General features: G+C 37.2%; 1 protein-coding gene across 3 annotated transcripts in view; it reads right to left on the bottom strand.

The window, feature by feature from the left end:
- The window catches only part of KIF20B (kinesin family member 20B), a 44,661-nt gene that overhangs the window by 4,909 nt on the left and 14,285 nt on the right, over nt 1-25,467 (bottom strand). For all 3 annotated transcript variants that reach the window (XM_074830904.1, XM_074830903.1, XM_074830905.1), the window contains exons 14-30: nt 24,677-24,922; nt 23,769-23,908; nt 23,008-23,158; nt 21,800-22,067; nt 21,162-21,223; nt 20,858-20,977; nt 19,130-19,295; nt 12,748-13,954; nt 11,252-11,390; nt 10,068-10,190; nt 9,537-9,597; nt 8,802-8,927; nt 8,401-8,537; nt 7,248-7,403; nt 6,004-6,180; nt 5,250-5,411; nt 1,499-1,702 (exon numbers count right to left, since the gene is read on the bottom strand). In XM_074830904.1, coding sequence (XP_074687005.1) covers nt 1,499-1,702; nt 5,250-5,411; nt 6,004-6,180; nt 7,248-7,403; nt 8,401-8,537; nt 8,802-8,927; nt 9,537-9,597; nt 10,068-10,190; nt 11,252-11,390; nt 12,748-13,954; nt 19,130-19,295; nt 20,858-20,977; nt 21,162-21,223; nt 21,800-22,067; nt 23,008-23,158; nt 23,769-23,908; nt 24,677-24,922 — 3,645 coding nt within the window. The remainder of the gene's footprint in view (nt 1-1,498; nt 1,703-5,249; nt 5,412-6,003; nt 6,181-7,247; nt 7,404-8,400; nt 8,538-8,801; nt 8,928-9,536; nt 9,598-10,067; nt 10,191-11,251; nt 11,391-12,747; nt 13,955-19,129; nt 19,296-20,857; nt 20,978-21,161; nt 21,224-21,799; nt 22,068-23,007; nt 23,159-23,768; nt 23,909-24,676; nt 24,923-25,467) is intronic.

Genomic DNA, 25,467 nt, shown 5'->3' with positions numbered 1-25,467 from the left:
CATGAAGATAAATATTTAAGAGTAACATTCAGGTGAATAAAACAGCAATATGATACTTCTAAAATTAGTTCCATGTTATTGAAAAATTACTTAGCTAAATGTTATCCCATCGGGATATGAACATCTATGCTATGAAAGGATTTATAAATGGATTGGTAAAACAGTCTTCTCAAAACACGGATAACTATGTTAGATGAAATATATTCATCTGTAGATAAGGTTCAGTACTTTTCCAGTGCCTTCAGAAGGATGGTTATTTTTACACTTACTTTTCCAGCAGCCTAAGAGAATACTCCTCTCAAAGAAAATTGGTTCAAGACATAAGAAGTTTAAATCAACTCTGGACATTATTCCAGAATGAAGCGTTCAATTCCAGATGAATTAATTTACACAGCTTTTAACAGTTACTTTTGCAATCCAAGTTTAACAAAATGAGTTTATTGAAGTACTGTTGAACACTAATCACTAAAGTGATCATTTCCCTTAACTATTTTACTAAGAGATTAAAAAAACATCACTTGAGAACACTTGAATGAGAATGCTAGAAAAGCATCAGACACTTCACTCTCCAGCTGAGACCAACTCAGAGTGATCACTTGCCACTTATGCAAATGACCCACAGGTCATCTCCTTATACTCACCTGTCAGCTTCAGAAGTCCTTAGAAGTATAGAGATTCATAAGCCCCACAAGTAGGATTACAAGTATGTAAGTACCACCACAATGAGGTGTTAGGGTTTCATAGTCTTTGTAAGTGTCTTAGAAATAGCTGTGTTCATGCTAATGTTGATAAAAGTCAGAGGAAAGAAATGTGCAGTTCAAGTAGGAGCAGTGAAGATTTTTACCACCCTGAACTGCTGTGAAGCCTTAGTCTCGCATGTAAACACCACAGCACACTGAGAAGGCTGGCACATATAACCTAGCACAACTGAAGGAATTAAAGAGGAATTAAGGTCTACAGAAAACAGGGAGGTTCAGGTGCTTGTGCAATTAGTTCTGTATATTCCCTTTAAGTACAAAAAGATCAAAGAAAACACAGACTGGACAAAAAGTCAAAGGAAGTGGTCTTGAAACTCTGAAATGCAATGATTAAGCCCAGAGGCTTAACTTTTAATTGCCTATTAGAAGAGATTATAATTGATACCAATGATTGCTTAAACCAAAAGAAGCAATTCTATTGAACTGGTCTCTAATCCTGCAGATCACAGCTAGAGACAGAAGCAAATAGTAAGAGCAAGGAGAGAGAAATGCAAAATGTGAAGAGGAAGTACATATCAGGGACAAGTGTCCAGTCTGGATAAATTGAAATCCATGACTTTATTCAACATAGGCCAGAGATCCACACCTTGGCAGGGGGTGGGGGGGGGAGAGGTTTAAATATTCTCTGTATATATCCTTAGGATCTCAGTGAGAATCAAAAGGATAGGATTTTAACAAATGATCAGAGTAAGAAATTGGAAGACTACACAACATATTTTGTCAGTTGGTCTAGGTCATACCTCATCCATCTCTTCACTCTTCCTTTTCTTTCTTGGCTTGAGCACTTTAACTGTAACTGGTAAGGTGCTGCCCTGGTGTTTCACCTCCATCTTATCGGGTTGCAGAGGTGTGAACTGAATTTCCATCTCTGGTTTTGGGAACCGACTAGTATTTCCATTTTCTGTGGACACTTCTGAAGAGTCAAGGACAATTTCTGAATGGTCCTGCAAATACATGGAAATTTTAAGAACACAAGTTTTAAAATAACTGAGTTAAAAACCCCATAATACATATCTTTCCCCAATGGATTGCAAAGTAAGCATTCCATTTTCCAGCTGTTCACTTTCAGAACACTTCTAATTGAAGGAATCTACTTCAACCATAGCAGAGTTTAACCCTTACTTTCTAAAACTTTGTTACATTTAAAAAAGTTAACGTTTCTATCTACAGTCACAGAACTTGAACTCAGCCTGACACTATGTTTCCAAGTCATTTTGCTCAAGGGCAGAGACAGAGAGTCACAGTTTTCACAAGTAGCAGTAGTAGAATTGACATAATTTTCATCTTAACTCTGCTGCTCCTTAGGAGCTAGGCAGTGATAGCAGCTTTTGAGAGAAAAGTATAACCTTTCTCTAGCCTCTCTTTAAGGAATTTTCCCTTCCCCTTCTACACCAGAGAAGTTGTGTAAGTAACAAGGTCCAACTAGCAAGCTACAAGCCAAATTCAACCTATGAGAGACTTCTACATCACTACCTGTTCTCTGGAGGAAGAGCAGGCATTAAGGTAGCCTATTGCCCACAAGCTGAAAAGCTTGTCTTGTACCTGCCTACAGCCAAACTGCAAGAACTGCACAGTGAGGGTGGGATGGAAAAATCAGTTTGACAATTCTTCTTCCTCAGCAGCACTTACCTTCCACCATCCACCCAACCCTGTTTTTCTTAGCAAAACCAGCAAGTTATAGCTGTGGTCTTCCCAGCTCCTGCATCTCTGTGGCAGCAGTTTAGCTGCTGGCTAGCATACAGAAATGGATTCAGCAGCTGTTTGAATGAAACCTGAAATATAGGCTTTTGGGGTTGTTGGTGGTTAGAAATTGCAGGTGGCTACTACTACTGTTGCTAGTGGGGTCCCAAACAGACTAGCTGCTGTTGCTTCTTGAAGGGAACCCTCCTCCTCTCAAAAAGGAAAATGATCAAAGCTCATGGAAAGCCCAACGATAGTCACATTCTTCAACAGGCTCTGCTGGGATTCTGAGTGAGAATACAAGCACCACTGCATTCCCAAGAATGGAGTTGGCTAATACAAACATTTTTCTTTATAACTGCTACTTCATGAGAGTTAGCAATCAAAAAGTTACACAGGAATGGCTAGTGTCATTAGCTAACAAAGCTACACACAAGAATCCTGCAGTGGAAGAAAGCAAATCCAATTTGCCCTGCTACTGCTCATCCATTTAAAAGGGTTTATATATTTGTTTCAAGTGACTTATCTAATAATCAGCCACTTCATAAGCATTGGTGAGAGGTAGGATTTCAAGAGCATGCAGCTGAAGTCAGATACAGCTATTCACATGATTACGTTATACATCTTTTATTTCTACCAAAATCCACTAAAATCAGGTGATCTGATCACCAAGAAAGGTATTTGCAGAATAAAACTTTAGAATTGTTCAGACAACAGGATACATTTTCTTCCCTATTCTGCATTTAGCAAAACCCATACAACTGCATAAAATTTTTAAATTTCAGTTTTGTACCAACCTCACTTAATGAAGAGGCACTGCTAGGACATCGAGATAATGAATAATTCCCTTTACCTTCATCATATCTAACTGAAATACTTGACAAAGTATAGGATTAGTCCTGCTTTGTTTTTCTATAAACTGTAAATATTTAGAATGAGAAGAGATTATGCTAAACTGTAAACCTCAAAATATTTTGATTTTTCTAAAGCTACAATATAAAAGCTCAAGTGCAGACAGCTAATGAACACCTGGGCTGAAAGACAACAAAGTTTAAAGCAGTAACATCTACTCACAATGCCATCATAAGATGTGCCCTGGCTGGGTCTCACCAACAGTCCGTCTAGTTCAATATTCTGCCCTCAAGAGTGGCAAAGGGAGATGCTATTTAAGGAAAACGTGTGTGAACCTGGTCACCTTGTCATCTGTCCTCTCCATACTCTCCCAGCATTCTTAGCTGTTGCATTAGAATTGTCAGAGTCTACACCACTGCTTAACCCTCAGAGTATCTATTTAAAAATATATTTATGGATTTCTACTACAAAATTTTTCTAATCCCTGCTGACAGTACCTGTTTCCACCACCTCCAGAAAATTACTAACTGCTTCATATAGGAATATGTTATTTTAACTGTCTTAAAATTATTTCCTATTAGTTTCATGAAGTGCTGCCCAGTTCTTGCAGGATTTTAACAAGGACAGTTCTGCCTTCTGTTTACCCACCGCAACCATGATTTTGTAAACCTCAGCCCCATAACCCTCTGGTGGCCTTAACCTCTCCTAATCAGAGTGCCAGCTTCTTAGCCTCTCCTCACAAGGCAGGAGACACACATCATCTTGATCACTTTAGATTTTCTTCTTTATCTCCACTATATCTTTCCTGAGAATTATTTGACTTCCCTCCAAAACTCTACACCATTCACTTCACCACCATAATAGTTTCTCACATGATAATACTGTTAGTAGCCTCTCCTTATTCATAACATTAAGTATTGTGGCTACTGGCTTGAGGTAAATACTTGAGCACCAACTGTTCACAACAATTCTTTTCTATAACTAATTTTATAGCAAAAATAACTAATTTTATGGTGCTCTCTTAGCTGCTATTACAAAGTTATATAAAGCAATAACCATTCTGAGAGCTATCCTCTACTCCCTCATACATCACAAGCTTTATCTATACAGCATTAGCTGAATTGATGAAGTAGCAAGAAACTGGCCAGTCTTATTTGGCAGTAGACAGGAAAAAGATGAAGAGATGTATTTTATCATTCAGTCCAGTTCTGCCACAAGAGGAGAATCGCATCTTCTAGCAGCCAGGGGAGGGTCTGCTAGGAAATCCATGTTCAGCTCTGTTCATTACTAGTTAGCAATAGAGTCACATAGCATTAATTCAGTTTAACAGGAAAACTACCTCATTAAAAACTGCTTATGTAGCACACAAGGGTTTGGTCAGAATCAGAAGTCTCAGTACAGGTGCAAGCCTTTCAATTTTTGTTCAGGAAATATGCAAAGTCGATCTTTTCTTTGTGTAAACTTCAAATACTGTTTTGTTTTTAAGTAAGATGCAAGATACTGTTCTGTTCTTGTGAACCCCATATGGGCTGGCAGCTCTAATTACAGAATCATCTCTATTACCACACTATACGTGACATCAAGAAAGTTGTTTGAGCTGAAATCCCCTTAGCACTGAATAACCAAACAGAGGTGACATCACAAATAATGTGTCTTCAAATCTCTAGAATCTGGATTAGTTAACTAATATTTCCCTCAGGTACATAAGTTTTATAGTGTATAGAGAGGTTGCATTCTATTAACTAAAGCGTTTCTTTTTCTGAGAGGGAACTTGAAAGAGGGAGAGAGAAGAATGAACAAGAACTCAGAACTAATGATATAGTTAAAGTACAAAGAACTACAGAAAGTAACTTTTGGGAGATTCCCCATGTTGCTGAAATATATACTGAGAAAGCAACAAAACAAGTAAGTTATTAACATATCATTAGTACATACTTTCTATAAATATAACAAACATACCTCTTTGTTTACAGACTGATCTATTTTATCTTGTCCTTCAGGTAAAGGTACTTCTGCCAAGGACTGAAGACTTTTATGGTTAATGCGTTGTTTCAATTCCTTTATGAAGTCATCTTTCTCAGCCAGCTGTTTTCTTAGTTCTTCTATATCAGTTTCCTCATCCTAATAAACATAGCAAAAATTGCTACAAATTGCAGGATTGGCAAAAGAAATTAACATGTGCATGAGCATCATTACAATTACTCAGTAGCACCAGTTTTAGAATTGCAGGCTCAAACAGCCAGCTGTCCAACAAAAAGCGAACAACTTCATGTATGAGTGGCCTCTATTTAAACTCAAGAAAGGTCGTATAACAGCCTGGGAAGATGTAATGTAAATTTTTTTATTTTACTCCACTTACGTAGGGTTATAAATTTCACCTCCCATTGTTTGTGAAGTTCTTGGTTCTGTGCAAAAGGCAGCAGATGTGATAGTTGTTTCAGATTTCCAGTTCAATCAAATTGCAATCAAATGATCAAACAGACTTGAGTGTTTATTTGAACTGCTAAGTTTTTTGAAACTTCAGTTACTGTTACAAATTCAGTTTCAGAAAAGCATAAAGCTTTTTTTTTGTATTAGCTGCAAACAATGTCAATATGTTTGAAATAGAGCCAAAACGTAGAGTTTTGCAGAGTTAGTCAATAACAAAAGAAAAACCACAAAAAACAACTACAAAAAAAATCCCACGGAAACAAGAGAAAGAATGAGAGAGGACCTTTCCTGAATCCTTTACTGCAGCTTGTTTCAGTTCTGCTATTTCTTTATCTTTTTGTATGGTGTTAGAAACCAAAGTCTTGAGCTGTACTTCCAAAGCTTCTATTAATTTATCTCTTTCTTCACGCCACTTTTGAAGATTGTTGTCCTTTTCTACCAGCTGTGCAGCAAGTCTTTCCTGAGTGGGGGAAAAAAATAGGTTAGAATTGAACACCACTTCTACAAACCATCTGAACTGTTTTGATAGTTTAGTTTTGCATAGTTAGTACTATTTTATGGCCTTAGTAGACTTGAGAGCCTATGTAGATCTTAAAAAGCTCACACAGAACTAGTTTTGCTACAAATATACAAAAGCAAACCATGCTTCAAATTAGAAAAAACTGTATCTATATTTATACTCTTTGTGAAGAGAACTTTTGTCAAGAACCACCACTCCTGTTCCACTTTCTGATTTTATTACTAGAAAGTCTCAGGCAAGCAAAGTCACAGACAAAGTGAAAGTAGTCCTAAGCTCCTAACATCCTCCTGTACTGATTGCAGGTCTGGAAAGTCATTGCTAACTACTTCTAGATGCAAGTATAGCTTTAGATTGTACAGATTCATATAATAATTTCATATGCTTAAGAAATTACAACCTTAATACAGTCCAGTGACTAGGCAAGGTATTCACCTTGTTATTAACTATCAGTCACTCTACCTTGAAAGTGGTATGGGAACAAAACCACTAACATTTTGACCAAGTATTTTTACTGGAAAGATCTGGAAAGAGGCTTTTTTTGGTCAACTACTGCTTGCTTCTTCTCTTCCTTCTAAAGCCTCATAGGCTTCTCCCCGCCCCCCCCCCCTTTTTTTTTTTCAGGAAAGCCAAGCAACAAATCTTGTTTTTCAAAGTATGTTTTCTTAGCTTCATTAAGTAGCAATTCATTTAAGCATAGGTTACTTACTGGTGTTTTACACACAAGATGAAGTTTGAAGAATTCATAGCAAGGTGGTGGTGGTGATAGGATAGAAAGGAACAGGCACACTAACTTCCATTACGTATTACGCTTTTTCATTTTGTGACACTCCTATTCTTCCCTTTCACATTGAGATGATCTCATGTAGGCTTTGTCATGTGATAAAGTGAGGGGACTTTGACAAAGACCAGCTACCCTCAAGCACCCACACTGTTAACACTTGACATGAGATCTGCTCTGTACTAACGACTTACGCTAGAGGACTCTGCTAAGACCTCCAGTCACTTACAATTTCTGCTTGCTGCTCTACATAACGTTCTCTGTCATCCGCGAATTTTCTCATTTCTCTGTTGCGATGGCTCTCAGCTTCTTTCACTTCACTCATGAGTCTCATTTTTTCCTCCAGCCAATTCTTTCTATCAGTTTGATACTTTGCCTCACTTTCCTATTTTAGTGGAACCAGAAATAAAGTCATAGGCAGAGATTAAGCAACAAAAAAAGAAGTCTTAAAATCCAGATTACCATTAAGCACATTAATTTCAAAAAGATAACAGAAATACTAGCACAGTTTTACTCCAGCATATTCCCAAGTGCAAGTATTACATTCTCATTTGTTCTTTTCCATTTAAAAAAATTGTTCAGCAGTTCTCAGAACTTATTATTCAGACTGGCACATCTTCAGGGAACAGCCTTTTTTCCCTCTAAAAATGCTCTGGGTAAGTCAGAAACACTATTAAAGTTACACCAAAGGTAATGGCAAAAAGACCCTTTTTACTTGCAAATTCCCAATCTTTTATACTTGCAGAACATGTTAGAAAACCTACTTCAAGACTGAAAGGCAAAAAATGCAGCAAAATTTGAATGGTAAACAGAGATAGTGTGTAACTAAGAATGTTGCTTCAATGCACAGCAACTTTGCCTCCTTTTCTACCACAATCAAACCTCTTGTCAGACATTCTCCCACACAGGACCTGAAAAGCTGCTTGGGAAAAAAGTCTACTTTCTAATCCAAGGAGAATTAAGAGGTAAATCCTTAGTCTAACAGGAAGGACTTACAGGTCACACAGCAAGCACAAGATCTTTAAAGAGTCTGATTTATTTGCCCAAGCAACTGATGGGAAAAAGGCTCGAAACAATCCAACTCTTGACATCTGTTCAAGATAATTTTAAGAGGAGCCCAGCTACAGAAGCACCGTCCATGGTAGCATAACATAGTGAAGGGTGCACTCCATTATGGAGCATCAGTGATGCCGTATATTACAAAGACACCACATCCAGACTTTGCTGCACTGATGCACTGGAGTTTTTAGAGGAGGTTTCCTTTACCAGAACTTGCCACGTTGTGCCCTAATTCTTGAAGATAACAACACAAAAAAAATTTAGACTCCTAAATGAAAGTTATGGCTTTAAACCTAAGTATGAACTACATCACCATGTTTTACCTTCAGTTCTTTTTGCAGCTTTATTAATTCCTCATATTCATCTATGTTTTTTTCTGTGGTTTTGCTCATCTTTTGCTGCCAGTCACTATTGCTCTGGTTATTCAGCTCTCTATATTTCTGCTTCCATGCTTCCAGTTCTAGTCAGTACACAAAATGAGGTTATATAACAGTTTTAAATGCATATTTGACCACATTCACATCCTTCTACTAAAGTTACTTGGATTTATCAGCTATGGCCACAGAGGGACAACAGAAGCCTTTAACTGTTAGAAGCTTGTTATGTACTATATAAAATTAATGCCTAAATTACACTCAGCAAATCAAAACAGAGATTTAAAGCAGCTATCACAATACATCCAAAATAATTTTGTCTCCTTGCTCCCTTTCCATGGAGAGATTACCCCGAACTAATCTGTTGGTCTCTTCTAATTTGGCTTCAATCACTTGATCTTGTTTAATCTGAGTCTGTTCTTGTTCTTCTAATGTCATCCGCATATCTTCAATTATTTTTTCCTTTGCACACAGATCTGAAAATAAATTTACAGATGAGTCCCCATCCTAGTTCCCACCATTCTCTCCCAAAGTGCCTTCATCACAAGTAATTTCCCCCATTTCCTGAGATCTAAAGCTCTATTAGAAAGAAATAGAGTATCTCTACTAAACTTTCCAAATCCAAAATTCTGAAGTGATTCTCATCAACTTGATTTAGGTGAGCATTTTAGTGTTAATGTCAGACTAAGGCTTGTATTATACGAAAACCTAACTATTGTTCCACTGCTAAATGTTTATCAAACCTGCAAAAACTGTTATTGTGCTAGTTCATGTTTCAGTGTTAACATGGCCAACTAAAGCAGCAAATAAATACCAATATCTAGTAAGTTAACACTGATACAGCAAATCCAGTCTTCTTTGGGCTTATGTTTCTTATTCTGAGACTGTTTCTTTGATTTCAAATATTCCTGTTCATAATGATTCAATAAAAATTAGTTCCCAACTGTAACATTTTAATGCCCAGGTTGGAGTTTCTCATTATTTTAAAATATAAATATGCAAGACACTCCAAATTAGTTAACATCACAACTCATTATGTTGCCATTCTACACCCAAAAAATGGCACAATGAGGGCTTTTTCTGACCTTTACATGCTTTCTCATACTGTTTGGAGATTTCTTCCAGCTTCTCATTATTCAACTGCTCCTAAATATCACATTGAAAGAGAATTAAAGAAAACATGTCAAAAACATGTTGAAAGAAACAAATATACATGCTAGATATTAGTAGCTTTTATTTATTATTTATTACAGCTCAGAATGAAAGTATTTAAAGACAAACAGTGTTTCATATGGTGAAAGGAGTATTCAGGCTGACTTAAAAAGTGTTTAGAACACATTACTACTAACATATCTAAGTGTGACTAATCAGAATCAGGGTATCTGCAGGTATTAAGTATGTATTTACTAGGCAGATTGGCAAATTGTTTTAAATAATGTCCTGCAGTGAGAAGTTCTTTAAACATCTTTCATTCATCCATTAAGACTAATTTCAGCTGGTTACTCTTGTTTTTACCCCAGTTTCTGTAAGCTTTCTCCTGTTGGTTGGAAAATTTGCCTCATTACTAGATTAGTTAACAAAACTAAAAGCAAGTAAAATTTAAAAAAATAGAATACCTTTTTAAATTGCAGGATTGTGCGCTGTTTGATCTCTAATTCTTTACTAAGCTGGTTTTTAATTTTCTGAAGTTCATTAACTTTGTTCCTCAGGGATTTCTCCTCAGATTGCATTGTACACACCTGTAACAATGCACAAAGACAGCCAGAAAAGCTAGCATTTAGCTATAAGCCTTTTAACTTGCAGAGATTATATCTAAATAAAAAGATATTTTAATCAAGAAGCAAATTTTTGCAAGCATCTTTGCTAAATTTCAGGGGCTAGAAGTACACTGCACTGTACATCCTTCCTAGGGAACGATTTTCACCATAGAATAGAGTATTAAATTTGGTAGAAAGAAAAACAACAAACCACACCACCAAAACCAAAACACCAGGAAATAGCCTAATCAAACTACAAATTCAGTTGTCCTTTAAAAAAAAAAAAAAAAAGGGTTTCCTGACATGTGATCCCATCCACTCCTTACTGCTTCTCAAAGGATTATACACTGCATGTTGAGTAGGGAAAAGGTCCTGAAATGTTAGGCTGCTGGGGAAGACATTAATACTTTTTTAAGGCTTAACTTTCAAGCCCAAACTCTTGCAATAGTCTTCTGGATTTTAAGTTCTTGCGATATCCCACGAGGTTCTAAGAAATCCTACTGCTTAATAACTAAATACTAACAATCAACATTAGTAAGTTATTCTATTTTTTCATTTCTTCTCCCCAAACTTAATAGAAAACATCTCAGATTTTAAAAAGTCTCTAGAAGTTCATGCTTTCCTTTTCCAATTAATCCATCTTTTCCTCCCAGAGAGGAGCATTTTCCAGAAGTCTGAATTCTGAGGCTTTGAAGTCAGCACAAAAAAACAACATAAGGCTACTGTTGTTATGAAGATAACAAAGTCCTTCTCCATAACCAGGCTAGCCTACTTTTGACAAGCCTTTTTCAAGTGTATTAATAAAATTTACTTCCCCCTTCAATATCAGTACTAATCCATGTTTTGACATCTGGTCTTATCTTTAGCTTACAGCTTTAATGGCAATGTAACTTAAGATTCACTCTTACTCTAAATGGATTGCTGAACACAGCCTTATTATGAACCACTTTTAACATCTGTAGCTTGAGATTTGTGAAAACAGGTTTTACTAACAGAACCCCAAACAAACTTGCAGAAGAAACATCTGGCCTATGGTTACAAACCTCTTTTTGCACTTGCTGAATTTGTTTTTTGGCATCAGAAAACTTCTCTTTCAAATCTGCATATTCTTCCTCTTTCCTCTGCACATCTTTTTTCAAACTCTGTACAAGGGTAGAGCTCTCAGAAAGATCTTTACGTAGCCTTGTGTTAGAAATTAAGAGACATAAATAACATTAGTGTTATACATCTCAAAGAAACAGCTTTTACACATTAACTCAGGCTCTTTGATGGCTGGTTTTATTCATGAATAGAATCGCAGATCTATCAGCTAAATGACAAGCTTTATAATTTTACTTTTGGATTTCAGCTACTTATTATATGATACTGAAGTAACAAACCGCTCAGATTCACTCTTGAACAGTGTAATTTTTTAAAATTCTTTTTTTAAGCACAGTAGAGTAACCATTTCTATCATTAGATGTCCTTACACAGTAACAAAAGGGACAAGGTTAATATCAATTAAGTTTAAACTTGATATTTACATCCCAGACCTTGTAAGGATCAAAGTAAATAAAAATCAAAAGAAAGTAGAAAAAACAATAACATTGTAACAAGTCCTGTTGTTATTAAGAGCTACAAAATAATTAAGAAGTTTAATGGGTTTATTTTTAAATGGTCATATTTATTTTAAAAAGCTTACAGTAAGTTATCTTGGATTTTTACTTTACAATTAACTAATAAAAGATTTCTTAAATTCTATAATTAACAATACAAAATAAGGTCTCACAAAAGGAAAACCTTTCAAAATTTTACAAACACGGGGTCAGGGATCCCCAGACCTTCATGCTAAATTGTATTTTAGAGCACATGCAGGTGCCCACAGATATTGGAACTAAAGAAACCCTAATCAGAAGGGCCACACAGCATCTTAAAGCTATTTTTACATGATTGCAATTTCCTTGCCACATAGCAAATATAATCTCTCAGATACATTTAATCTCTTATTTCTTAAAGATTTAAAAAGTAGAGGGGGCTGGGGAAGTTCTACTTTCCTACACCCATTATTCCTTCAAGTTCTTATAGTATACTGTGTTCACCTAGAATAGCTATTACCAAAACCAGCTGTTTACTGTTTAATTACTAGGCTTTTTTTTTTTTCCTTTTTACCATTCAGTCCTTTCTAAAGAAAACATTGAGTGCTTTTATACATGTTACAGGATATAACATTAAACTATGTCATTTCCTCCAAAAAGGGTATGCAACATAATACTATTAGAAATCCCCAAATAATTCACCATTTCCTGTTTCGCCCTACAATAGTTCTGCATGATTTAGAACCATATTTCTGAAAGAATACACAAACGGGTGAGGAAAACATAGCTAGCAAAATATGCAAGTATAGAAATCAAGTAGTGTATTAAAAGTTCTTAAGCAGTTTGTTTAATAAAGTTGACAAACATACAAATGTGTTATGTCAAAATAAATTGATGTTCACAGAAGGTAGTTTTTACTTGAGTCTATTCTCAAAGAGCTAGGAATTATCTCATTATTTACTTACAATTCTATAGATTGTATTTGCTCATACTCATTTTTCTCTTTATCTTGAAGAGTGTGTTTCATGTTCTCCAAGCTGTTCGTCAACTGCACAACTTCCTCCTTTAGATTTGCTTTCTGATCATTTAATTCTTTCAGTTTTTTGTCTGAATTGGCACATTCCTCTTGCAGAGCTGCTGTATTACTTTTCAGATTTAAAATAATAGATTCTTTTCTTTGAAGTACTTCTTCTAACCTTGTTATGATGCCATCTTTAGTTCTAGAAGCCTCCAAGAAGCATTCAAACTCTATTCTTTTTTCCTCGTAGCTGGCAGCTTGCTCTTCCAACTGTGCAATTACTCTGTGATCCTCTGCAGCCTGGTTTTCTAAATACTGATTCTTCTGGATGTACTCTTGTAACTGTTTCATAAGATCTTCTTCCTTTGTGGACTGATGATCTTGATTTGCAGTCTCATTTAACTTTATTTTTAGTTGATTATTATAATTTTCAGCATCATCAAGTCCCTTCTTTAAGTCTTCAACTTGTTGAAGTAGTTCTTGAATCTGCTGACTTTTTTGTGAAGAAGCCTTAATAATGTTTTTGCATTCTTCCCAAATGCTTTCAACACTACAATGAAAGTTCCCCTGTCTCAGATCTGCTGTAGAAGCAGTTTGAGACTCTATGCATACAGGACTCATTTGAGCTCTCTCTAGTTCATCTTTCTGAGAGTCTAATGAATCCTTTAGATTAACTGAATCAATATCCATAGCGTAAGACTCTAAGTGACATTTATACAACTCATCTACTTTGGACTGCATTGTTTTAATTAGTGACACTTGATAAATTATATTTTGGTTAGCACCTTCTACTTCGTTATTTAGCTGAATAATCTTTTCTTCTTGTTCCCTATTTATAGTTTTCTGTTTGTCCAATTCAGAAACCATCTCCTGATAGTCAGCTTGACACTGCTGAAGTTCTTCACCTAAGCCAGAAGCCCTTTCTTCAGAGGCAGAGAGCTTGAGATTCAAGTTTTTTATTTGCCCACTGAACTCTTCTTTTTTGTTTTTTTCTCTTCTGCATTGTTCTTCAAGTGCAGCTAGCTGACCTTCCAAGGTTTCAGTTCTTTCCTTCAGTGCTTGTATTTCTGCATAGTTCTCAGTATTATTTGTTTTCACATATTCAGTTCTCTTCTGGTCTAGAGAGTCATCTTCCCGACTCTCCTTCATACCTCCTAAAAAAAAAAAAAAAAACCAAACCCAAACCCCAACAACAGTTCAGGATGATTAAAATCAATAGTACAAGTCACTAGCAATACCAAATAGCAATTACTATATGGAAAATGGTCACCATCTGAAAGCCACACCCTTATATCATATGGCATTTTGAAGTCTTGAAGTAAAGCCCCTCTGAACAGTTTAAAATGCAGTAGGTGCCTCTTAGGCTTATAGACATAGTTTGCAGCAAGAGGTGTTCAGGAGCCTTAAAGAACATTTTGCCATGGCTCTATTCCAGCCTTCTACTCTGCACCACTATAGAAAAATCTAGCTAGCTTTATTAATATGTAGTAATACCTGTGAGCTAGATAACATTTACAGTTATGTCTAGTTTTCACCTTCACTGGTTCTTCAACAATCCTTTTAATACAGCCAATCACTCATTTTACATTTAGTAAAGCAATGGTATTGTATACTTTCCTGAGAATTTTTGTTCATACTCAATATACCCTTACTTTAAAAATTAAGCTAAAAATCCAGCACAAGTTTTTTGCTTAGTGTTTGGGACCTTCTCTTTTTTTAGTTGGTTTCTAAACTAGATACGAGGATAAATACTTACGCCCACACCTAATGTGTTGCATGTAAGGTTCTCCCAGAAAGATCTACAACATTCTATCACAATCCCAATTTTCCATAAACATTTTATTAGCTTAAGACTGTTCCTCCCCCCCTCCAAAGTAAAATCATATGCATTTCACCACCTTCAAAATTGACTCCAGCTGTATTTTACACAAATGTTTTAGAATCCAACTGTGTCCATTTAGTAACACGCATGTATGTTTTAGTATTAAAATCAAGCCTGACTATCACTAAAGGATTAGGTCATCACAGCTATGTACTACAAGGAGATACTATAGATTTCGGTGAGTACTGCAACTATAGTAAGGTGGAGTTTGGCAGTCATCTCACTTTGGGAGCACTAAGCACATATGTACATGTGTACTGCATGAAAACATCCTCTGAACAGATCCAACAAGGTTTATAGAGTCACTAACAAAAAGTCATACTGCATTTGCAATAGTGGTTTCCACCTCAATTCAGGTTTTGGTTTTTGATTATCTTCAGAGGGATCAAATTCTACAGGACACTTTTATCCTCCTGCTTTTCTGTACCTTTTCTTTTCTGTTCTAATTAGACGTATCAAACATTCCTGCTAGGTCAGAGAAAACAGCAGCTTTACTTTGGCTTGTAAAGCCATGCTTCTAAATACAACAAGATTAAAACTTTGGGATTAGGAGATGGTTTTCTCTGAAAGCCTAGTTGTTAATCTCAAGAGAACATATCAGACAAAATATTACAAACTCCTCACACTGGACATGAATTTTACATACTTCACTAAAAGGGAGAGGTGCCGAGATGTCTTAAGACATATTTTGTCATCTAAGGTGCCAAGATAAAAAAAAGTAGCAGAGTTTTGCCCAACAGCTATAGTGAGAAGGGTATGATCATTCATAAGAGGATTTAGAGGTGATCGAGATGCTTTGTACTGACAACCACAATCATGTAACAAAGCAGGATAAATATTAGTGCAAGAAGATACATGATATTCAGTGCAGAAGTTTTTTATGTAGGAAGTACTAAGAAAAGAAAAAAAATCTCATCCCAAAACACGGGAGGAAAATCCTAGACAAGAGTATAAAAACCTGAACCTCAAGACAAGATAACCTGTCTTCTCCTGTCCTGACAGATTGGAAACTGGCCAATGTGACACCCACATATAAGAAGGGTCGGAGGGGCGATCCAGGAAATTACAGGCCTGTCAGCTTGATGTCAGTGCCTGGGAAGCTGATGGAGCAGCTCATCCAGAGTACCATCACACAACACATGTGGGACAACCAGATGATCAGGCCCAGTCAGAATGGGTTTATGAAAGGCAGGTCCTGCTTGACAAACCTGATCTCCTTCTATGACAGGGCGACCTGCTTATTGGATGAGGGAAAGGCTGTGGATGTAGTTTACCTTGACTTCAGTAAGGCCTTTGACACCATTTCCCACAGCATTCTCCTGGCAAAACTGGCTGCTCGAGGTTTGGATGATCGCACGCTTTGTTGGATAAAAAACTGGCTGGATGGCCGGGCCCAAAGAGTTGTGATGAACGGAGTTAAATCCAGTTGGCGGCCGGTCACGAGTGGTGTCCCCCAGGGCTCAGTTTTGGGGCCACTCCTGTTTAACATCTTTATTGATGATCTAGGCAAGGGGATCGAGTGCACCCTCAGTAAGTTTGCAGATGACACCAAGTTGGGTGGGAGTGTTGGTCTGCTCGAGGGTAGGGAGGCTCTGCAGAGAGACCTGGACAGGCTGGAGCGATGGGCTAAGGCCAACTGTAAGAACTTCAATAAGGCCAAATGCCGGGTGCTGCACTTGGGTCACAACAACCCCCAGCAGCGCTACAGGCTTGGGGAGGAGTGGCTGAAGAGCTGCCAGTCAGAGAGGGACCTGGGAGTGTTGACTGACAGCCGGCTGAACACAAGCCAGCAGTGTGCCCAGGTGGCCAAGAAGGCCAATGGCATCCCGGCTTGTGTCAGAAATAGCGTGGCCAGCAGGGACAGGGAAGTGATCTTACCCCTATACTAGGCACTGGTAAGGCTGCACCTTGATTCCTGTGTTCAGTTTTGGGCCCCTCACTACAAAAAGGACATTGAATTACTTGAGCGTGTCCAGAAAAGGGCAACGAAGCTGGTGAAGGGTCTGGAGCACATGTTGTACGAGGAGCGGCTGAGGGAACTGGGGTTGTTTAGTCTGGAGAAGAGGAGGCTGAGGGGAGACCTCATCACCCTCTACAACTACCTGAAAGGAGGCTGCAGAGAGATGGGGATGAGTCTCTTTAACCAAGTAACAAGCAATAGGACAAGAGGTAATGGCCTCAAGTTGTGCCAGGGAAGGTTTAGACTGGGTATTAAGAAGCATTTCTTTACAGAACGGGTTGTTAGGCGTTGGAATAGGCTGCCCAGGGAGGTGGTGGAGTCCCCGTCCCTGAAGGTGTTTAGGAGTGGGGTCGACATAGTGCTGAGGGATATGGTGTAGTTGGGAACTGTCAATGTTAGGTTAACAGTTGGACTAGATTATCTTTAAGGTCCTTTCCAACCTAGATGATTCTGTGATAGGCTACTAGCATATCTAAATTCTACAAAAGCCATCACAAAGTACCTGTGCTCATTTTTCTATTGTACCAAGTATGTTCAACGAGAACGGTTAAGTGTAAGTTTATTTAAGTTTCATCATTACAGAGCATTTAACAACTCAGTTTTTAAGTTAGATGCCTTATATTCTCAATAGTCACAAATCAAACATTTAACATGACCGAAGAGCTTGCTCTTCCCAATAAAGAAAAAATCTCAGTGCTGTCATTAATTGGCAGTTACCTAATTTCTTGTTTGAGAAGAGCTATCACTTTTCTATTTTTTGCTTGTTTAAACAAGCTTCAGTCATGAGATAAGAAACCTACTACTATATAGTATATCAAAGAGTCTACATCAGCTTCAGTTCTCACCCCCTTCCTGTAACATTTATATAGGTGGCACTATCAAATGGTCATGCTAGGACCCAGTATTCATCCCAACCAAAAAAGGTAGAGACAAATCAGAGATGCATCTGGTACAGACAGAAGCTTTTCTTAAGAAAGACTTCAAATTACACTTATTTGAACAAGCTGTACAAACATTAGAAGTGGATGACAGACCATCGGTTGACCTAGGCTAATATTTTGCCTCCTTTTGCTGCTGTTGGCAGGACCAGCCACTTCCCACAAACCTTTTCTGACATAGGACAACTGGGAATGTTGGAGGAACATGAGACATACATCCCTGCTTAATCGTTTCAGTATCTATGTATGAACCTGTTGGCCGTTAGCTTGTCTAACCACTCCTGGAATCTGAGAATTATCTGTCTCTCTCACCTTCTAGGGCAGCAAATGCTAGAAGTTCACTACCCATGGCATGAAGTGCTGTGTTCCATAAACCGATCTAGACTAAACATTCCCTTGTTCTTTCACTGCAGTGATGAATGACAGTCCAGCATTCAGTTTATTCACCATCTGTATCCTCAGTTTTCTGTGATCATGTGAATTTGACAAGTCTCCTTTTAACATATTTTATCCCTCTTTATGGAGATAGATATTTTCTGATCCCCATTTTTAACGTTATTCTCTTTGTCTATCCTATCCTCACCCAAACAATTGCCTGGAAGATCATCTTTCTTGCACCTATTCTGCAGGAAGAAGGCAAGAAAGTAAGGGATACAAAGGGAAGATCTTTCATTCTCCTTTTGCATATGCTTTCCATAGTTGTATGAGAAACTGGAGCCCAGCTCTGTCCTGAAGTCAAGTCAGAGACAGGCAGATCTTACAAATACCATTTTGCACAAGTCACTACCATATAGTTCAATCTCACCAATTAATAGACTTTAATGAAATGGGTAACATAAGTAGTGGTGTCCTTTTAAGTTCTACCCTTATGATTGAAGGTCTTCAACTGTAGCTAGTTTATTCACCTCATTCTAAAAAAACTGGTAAGCTCGCAGATAAAGCAAGGAAAGCAAAAAGATTGGAAGTGCAAACGTGAGAGCTGCACAAAAATATGTATCTGTGGACTTAAAATAATTTTACTTGCATTCAAGTGAAAAGCTTTTCTCCTTTACCAGCACTGTCACCTTGAGCAAAGCTGGTGTGTTCACAGCATGCATACAGAATGAAACATCAAGTTTCACAGTACATGCTGTATGCCTGAACAATCAGTAACTCACTGACACCTTTGATGCTTGCGTAGGCAATTTTAAAAAACTTGAGCAGGGGATGCTACTTTCCCAGAAGTCCAGCAACAGGAAGTTTAGTACAAAAAAACCTGTTAAGAAATTAAGAACTACAGCTGAGTCTGCAGATACATTAACAGATGAGAAAAAGCAGCAGAAAGGAGAGTCTAAAAACTAACTTGTATTTTAAGCATTTAGGACTGAACAGTGTAGGACCTTCCGCAAAAGATGATATTTACATACCAGTTACTTTGATTTACAGTTTAACATAGTAGATTTTCTCCTCACAACAGAATGTTTACACTTCACAACTTTTCACTTCTGTTCTGGAATAGTAATCAAGTTTTTTTGGAAGGCCCCCTGTTGAGTGATGGTAGAAATTTTACCTTTCTTTGCAGGTGGCTCTTTTTCCACAATAGGCTTACTTTCAGAGTAACGTTTTCTTCCCACTTTCAATACAGTCTCCTCACAATCCTTGAATTGGCTGCTTTCAATCAGTTCATTAGAGTTCTTTTCTGCCAATTTTCTTTTAATGGTAGTTACAGTGTTGTCCTGTGTTAAAATAAGATAAATTACTTTGAAGTTTTACAAAGTGAGCACTTAAAAGGCTTAGTAATCTTTTAGATGCAAATATTTTTACAAATCTATCTGGGTAACCTGTATATGGGTTGTCAGAAGAACAAGTCAGTTACAGATCAGTTGCTTAAAGAAAAAGCAGGTACACCTTCAGACAGTAATAAGCACAATGTTTTGCACTGTACAGAAAGCAGAGCAAGAGACTAGGAAACTACGAAATGCAAAAGGAGTTTACCACCTAAAGTATCCAGTGTCAAAAGAGTGGAGGAAATTCATGATTTGCTCAAAGGGCCAATGGTCAGCTCTACAAGTTCATCACTTTCTTGTCATAGTTGGTAGAGCTGGGAGTCTTAACCACCTTCAGCAAAGCCACAGATCATTTTTGTCATGAAAGATCTGGTGCAATTTAAAAGCCTAGTCAGTTCTGTCATACATACTTTAGACTATATATTTGACCAAGAATAAAGTTTCTTTACTCACAAGATGACACAAGTGGCAAGCCATGCTGGTTGCCAAGGACCAACCACTCATCTAAGTAATTCATTAAAAAAAAAAAATCTATAGAACAGACTTGAGGTTTGTGTCACATTTTAAGTTTCATCCCACACAGTCTCATAGAAACACTGGACAGAGTTGGAGCCTTTCTCTTGGAAGCAGTCATCACAACTGTTACCACTCTGAGCATTCATACTATTGAAAAGCTAAGTTGCTCAGAGGCAGAGAGGGAATAGAAGATTAAGTATGGTCAAAGCTTTAAGTTCACAGTGGAAGAGAAAAATGGATCAGAGTGCTGCCTAAGTTTAACTTAAAATGTTCTCAGAACTACATTTCAGGTTGCTGGGCATCAGGCTCAAAAAAACACCTAACTGCATGTTTTGATTTTTTTTTTAACCTGTGTACATGTAGCCAAGCTAGTCTTTTGGCATTCAGCAGCTAGCAGTAGACTAGCCAGCTGCAAGTTTTATTAATCACATCAAAAGCAGAGATACCCTGGCCATCCAGTCTTAGATCAAACTCTGCTCAACACATTCATATTATTGCTCTGCTTTAAAAAGTTTGTGTGCATGGTGGTAGTAGGTGGGACACACTGACTTTTGTTGCTAATTTACACAATCACCGTCCTTCTCACATTAACTTCTAACTTCAATTAAATTTGAGCTTTTGCTGCAGCAAAAGCTCCTTTCCTTCCTCTTCCATTCAGGTAAAAATAAAAAAGACAGTGACATAATCCCTCTCTTCCCACTGCTAAAGTCCTCCCAGTTTGAGTGTTGTTTTTTTCTTTAGAGTGGCTCTTCATAGTCTCATCTACAGTCCTCCAATAATAACTCCAGATCACTGCTTCCAGAAGTCCTATTTTCCACACACACCTCTGCACACATTTTGCTGTGACTTTAGTTTCAATGCCAACTTCGCCTACTACCATTTCAAGAAAGTAGCAATTACTTACAGAAAATTTCAATTTTCCAAAATAGTCAAGTCCGTTATAAGCACAGATTTAATCTTTTTGTAAACAGAAAATTGAGATGTCTAAGACTTACATAGTCTTTTATGGTTTCTTCTAAACAGGATATCAAATCTTGCAGTCTTGTGATAGCATCATCTTTTTGCTCCACAATGTCCATTAGTACTTCAATCCTTTTATTCTGCGTATTCATTTTCTTAGAAAAGGAAGTAGTTCAGTCAATGTTAAATTCTTGAACTATGTAATGCATTTAGAAGCAAGATCAGTTAAGCTAAGCTTGATACAAAAAAAGCTAGAAACATACTACAATAGCATTTTAAGCTACTGAAATTTTGTATTAAAGCAAGTAATTTTGCACAAGTTTTTTTTGAGAAAGTTACCTCAGTTGCTTCTTTAAGCTGCTCAGCAGCCTCATCCAATTTAATCATCTGCATTTCAAAGTCTGTAACAGGAAAAGAAGCCTGCATCAAATAAGTGGCTGTTACATAGTTTACTCAGTAATCCATTTTTCCAGATCTTCTGGTACTTTAGTAGCTTTTGAATAGACTCATTTATTTTTGTGTTGGCTTCTACTTACAGGACACATTTCAAAAGTTCAGGTTTTTTTGAACAGAATTGGGCCCTGCAACCCATATAAAATATAGATCACATCAAGAGACTTCTGCTGAAATCATATTATGAGGTATTGATACTTTTATCTATGAATGTTCCACAGAATACCTGAAAACACTGCATCAGCAAAATGTAAAGTGCTGGGATCACAATATAACCATGAAATCAAGAATAATGTTGACATGTTACCCCCACAATTCAGACATCTTCAACTGACAGTTTTAAGTTTTGTCTTAAAAATGAAATAATCAAGGCCTGTGGAATTGTTCAACCCAAACATACACAAAACAATTGATTACCACCTCTATACAGATGATTTGGTTCCAAAATCCTGCTCAACTGGATTATTTCTATTTTACAGTAGCCATTTCTTTTTTCTTTCACATCACACACACACCCAGCTCACCTTTGGTTTTCTGTGTCAGCTCTTCTTCAATTTTGATTAGTTCATCTGCTTTCTTTGTCAGCTTTTCTTTGGTGTGAGTTAGTTCAGTGCTAGTTTTTCCCAGTTGCTTTTCAAGCCAACCTATAGCTTCCTGTGGGTCCTCTAGAGACACAATGTATCTGTATGTTTCTTCCGCCTGCTTTTTGATATCAGTGACATCATTCTGCAGAGAATCAATAACATCCTCGAGATCAATGTAGGTGCCTGGCCCTATGCCATGTTCTTCATCCTGAAAGATAATTTATATCCATGTAGAAATAGCAAATAGTTACACAATATCCATTATTTCTACTGAAAATTTCGAAGAACATTAGGTACTCAAAACATCTAAGTACAGTTAATTCTGACTTCAAAGCCATCTTGTAGGTTCACAGGCAATTTGATTGACAGTTTCTCTCTACCTTCACACAGAAGTCTCCAGTATCAAGTAACAGCTACTTTATTTTTAAAGCATTTAATGGCCCACCATGACATTCCCTTTTATATCACCACAAAAGCATCCCCTCCAAATTTAATATAAAAGCTAGCATTTTTACCCAATGAGAATATTGAATGAACACAGCAAGCAAACAGTTTTAGAAGGAATACATCTGAAATTTTCAAATATCAGTAAAAGTTTGTGAGGTCAAATAAGTTTGTGGTAACTTATCAAATTAAGTTGTACTTAAAACACTGACTTTCTATCTTTCCTCCTTGTTTTTTTAAAAACAAAGGGTTCCAAACTCACAAGAACCAGCCTCAACTTAAGAGTTTAGTTATGCTTAAGGGTATATACGATTCTCATTGCTTCAGTTGTGACTACAATAGCCTTAAGAGGAAAAAAGTCTCTGGGACCACTCCAGTGCAGTCCATATATGGGGTCTAAGAAATCAGCTTCAAATACCTTAAATAGGCACTCAATGCAACAGTTTATAGCATAATTGCAGCTTTTCCTCCAGTTTCTTTGTACACAGTAATTTTCACTTTGTGTTGCAGAAATGCAGAAAACCCCAGATTCCTAAATGCATATCCGAGGCACAGCAACTACTCCTATTTAACATGATAAATATATCTTGCTGAGGATACAGTTAGGCAGCATGCAATTCCTTGAAACCATTCTTCTAATTCTTGAGACATACCATCACCATAACAGGTAGTTAGTGAAAGGGATGTTATCAGGGGGATAATACCAGAGGTCCAGCTTGTTCACTGCAAGGCTTATCCTTTAGTTCATTTTCTTCATCCATGTCTTCAAGATAACCATTTACAAGTTCCTTGAAGATTTCCAGGCGTCTGTCAGAATCTTCTTGAAGCCGTTCTCGTTCGTAAGAAAGGAACTCGCTATATTAGGAAAAATAAGTCAGATAAAAGCTAGCTAGTATGAGCTGCTACAAAGTTATTAGTACAGCTGCCTGTAAACAAAGATTTTTTTTCTTTATTTTGGCACAATAGAACAATACACAAAATGGTGTTGCTACACCAGAGTAGAAGTATATTTCCTGCACGCACACTCCTGAAGAATGAGGGGGAGACATATATACACAGATTATGGCTAACACTTGACTACAAGCATTTTTTCTAAGCTTCTTGAGCCAGAATACCCATTTGAAGTATCACTAAGACTGCAGTAAGCAAAGAATTTGCAAGTGTCACTCTTTCTATAGACATCCTATCAAAGCTCTTCTGTTAGGGAGAGCTCTACAGGAACACTGCTTACAGATTACACACACACACACACACACCCCTCATGCCCCACAAAAATCAAAGCCTTTCCTACACAGTATTTTTCCTGAAGTCATAGTCCAAATAAAAACTGATCTATTAACAGAGGCAGTAAGTCCAGCAGAAGAGTGTGGTCTCTTATAGCCAAGAGACAGATTTAACAAATAAGTGAATTTAATTTCATTTCTTTTAAATCATTAACTTTAAAAACCACTTAAAGCTAACTTACTTAAAATCTATTTCCTGCTCAGCAAAATATTTGGCAAATTCCTGCGTCACCTCTTCACGAATTTTTAGTTCCAGCAGTAACTTATTCTTCTTTTCAGTAATAAGTTTGTTCTTCAACTCTTCTACAAGATTCAGCAGCATCTAGAATTACCATTAGTATTAAGTTTTTCATAAATAAATGGTTTCCCATAAGTGAGATTTTTCTCATTCCTCAAACACTACCAACACCACTTTACCCTTCCACCTGAAGAAATTTCTTCCAGTTCTTTTATTAGCTTATTCATAAACAGGAAGATTTATGAGTAGATCAAGATATCTGTTTGGTACTAACACAGCAATTTATAAGTTTGCCCAGAGCAGGCATTTGTAAAGAACATTCATTTTATTACAAGAATTGTTGAAGTTGTCTTAAACAGGCTTAAGCTCCACAGGATCTGGCTCTTGTTTTCCAGATGCTCATTTTTGGGGCAATATTAATGAAACCTCCACAAAACAGTTTCTAGTCCTCAGTTCCCTCCTCATCTTCCCTAGAAGTGACTAAATTTGCTGTTCCTTAAGGAACAGTTTTCAGCATTTTCTTGTACACAGAATACAGAGAAACAGTCTTCTATATTGCTAAAACCAAGTAATACTTGCTGTGCATTGACCATAGGCTACCAAAAGGAGAGAAAGCCAAATCTGCAATTCTTACTGCTTAGTGTATATTTAGACACATTATAGAGTTTTCCCACAACAGGCATCACACCATGAGTAATCTCACTTTTAGTTCTTAATGCTGGATTTAGATAAAATAAGGGTGATCAGAATAAAAAAAAAAAAAAAAGAAAGGTGAGAGGGGGGAAAACCAGAATAATACCTTGCTTCAAGACTCCATGCTACACTAATCCTTAACATACCCCTGGCACATACCATGTACTCTTTTTTTCCAATAAGAACTTTATTATCTTCATGTTTCTGCACTGCTTCTTCTCCTGACATATGCTGTTCCTCCATCTCATTATCATCTTCAGTCACATCTTCTAAGCTCCTGTCCCATAGGACAGTAACTCTTTTCCTTGAAACTGGCATTTTAATGTGATTAAGTAGTGATGATGTTGTTGTTTTCTGGTCAAATGACTGATCTTGGACAAAAACAGATGTGTCCATAGCTAAAACCTACCCAGAAAACAAAGAATAAAGTCTTCAGTATTTTTTAATCCTCTACTGGCACTTCCAAGATATACCTGTTGCACTTTCCTATAGGTCTCCTGAGCATAGTACTCCCCCAGTCTATCATCTGTTCAGAGTCAGTACTTCAACTGGTTTCCAGCTAGAGTATAAAGGAGTCACTTTAGAGTCTAACCCTTCTTTTGATTGCAGGAACACCTAGTTTCACTAGCTTGACAACATACAAGAGGGTTGCCACCTCATGCACCTTCAGATTTCTGTATTTCCTATACTTTGAGTTTCTAGTTGCATTACACAAATGCCATCCAACAAATTCTGTTTGTTTTAGTGTTGTACTTAACCGATTTAGATGAGCCCACATTCTAATGGCCTGGATCTATTGTCCTTTGAACATATTTAACTGTCAACAGAAGTTTACCATGGCTTCTATTAAGGCTGCAGCACTGATCCCCAATACTTTTGTCTTCCAACTCCGCCAGGGTTATATCACTGCACTTACTCCTACTCATTCTGCTTAACCTCCACCTTCCCAC

Source organism: Strix aluco, chromosome 7 (genome assembly GCF_031877795.1).
Source record: "Strix aluco isolate bStrAlu1 chromosome 7, bStrAlu1.hap1, whole genome shotgun sequence".
NCBI classification, from domain to species: domain Eukaryota; kingdom Metazoa; phylum Chordata; class Aves; order Strigiformes; family Strigidae; genus Strix; species Strix aluco.
Note: the sequence above shows the minus strand (reverse complement) of the source record. Positions and strands in the feature narration are given on the sequence as shown.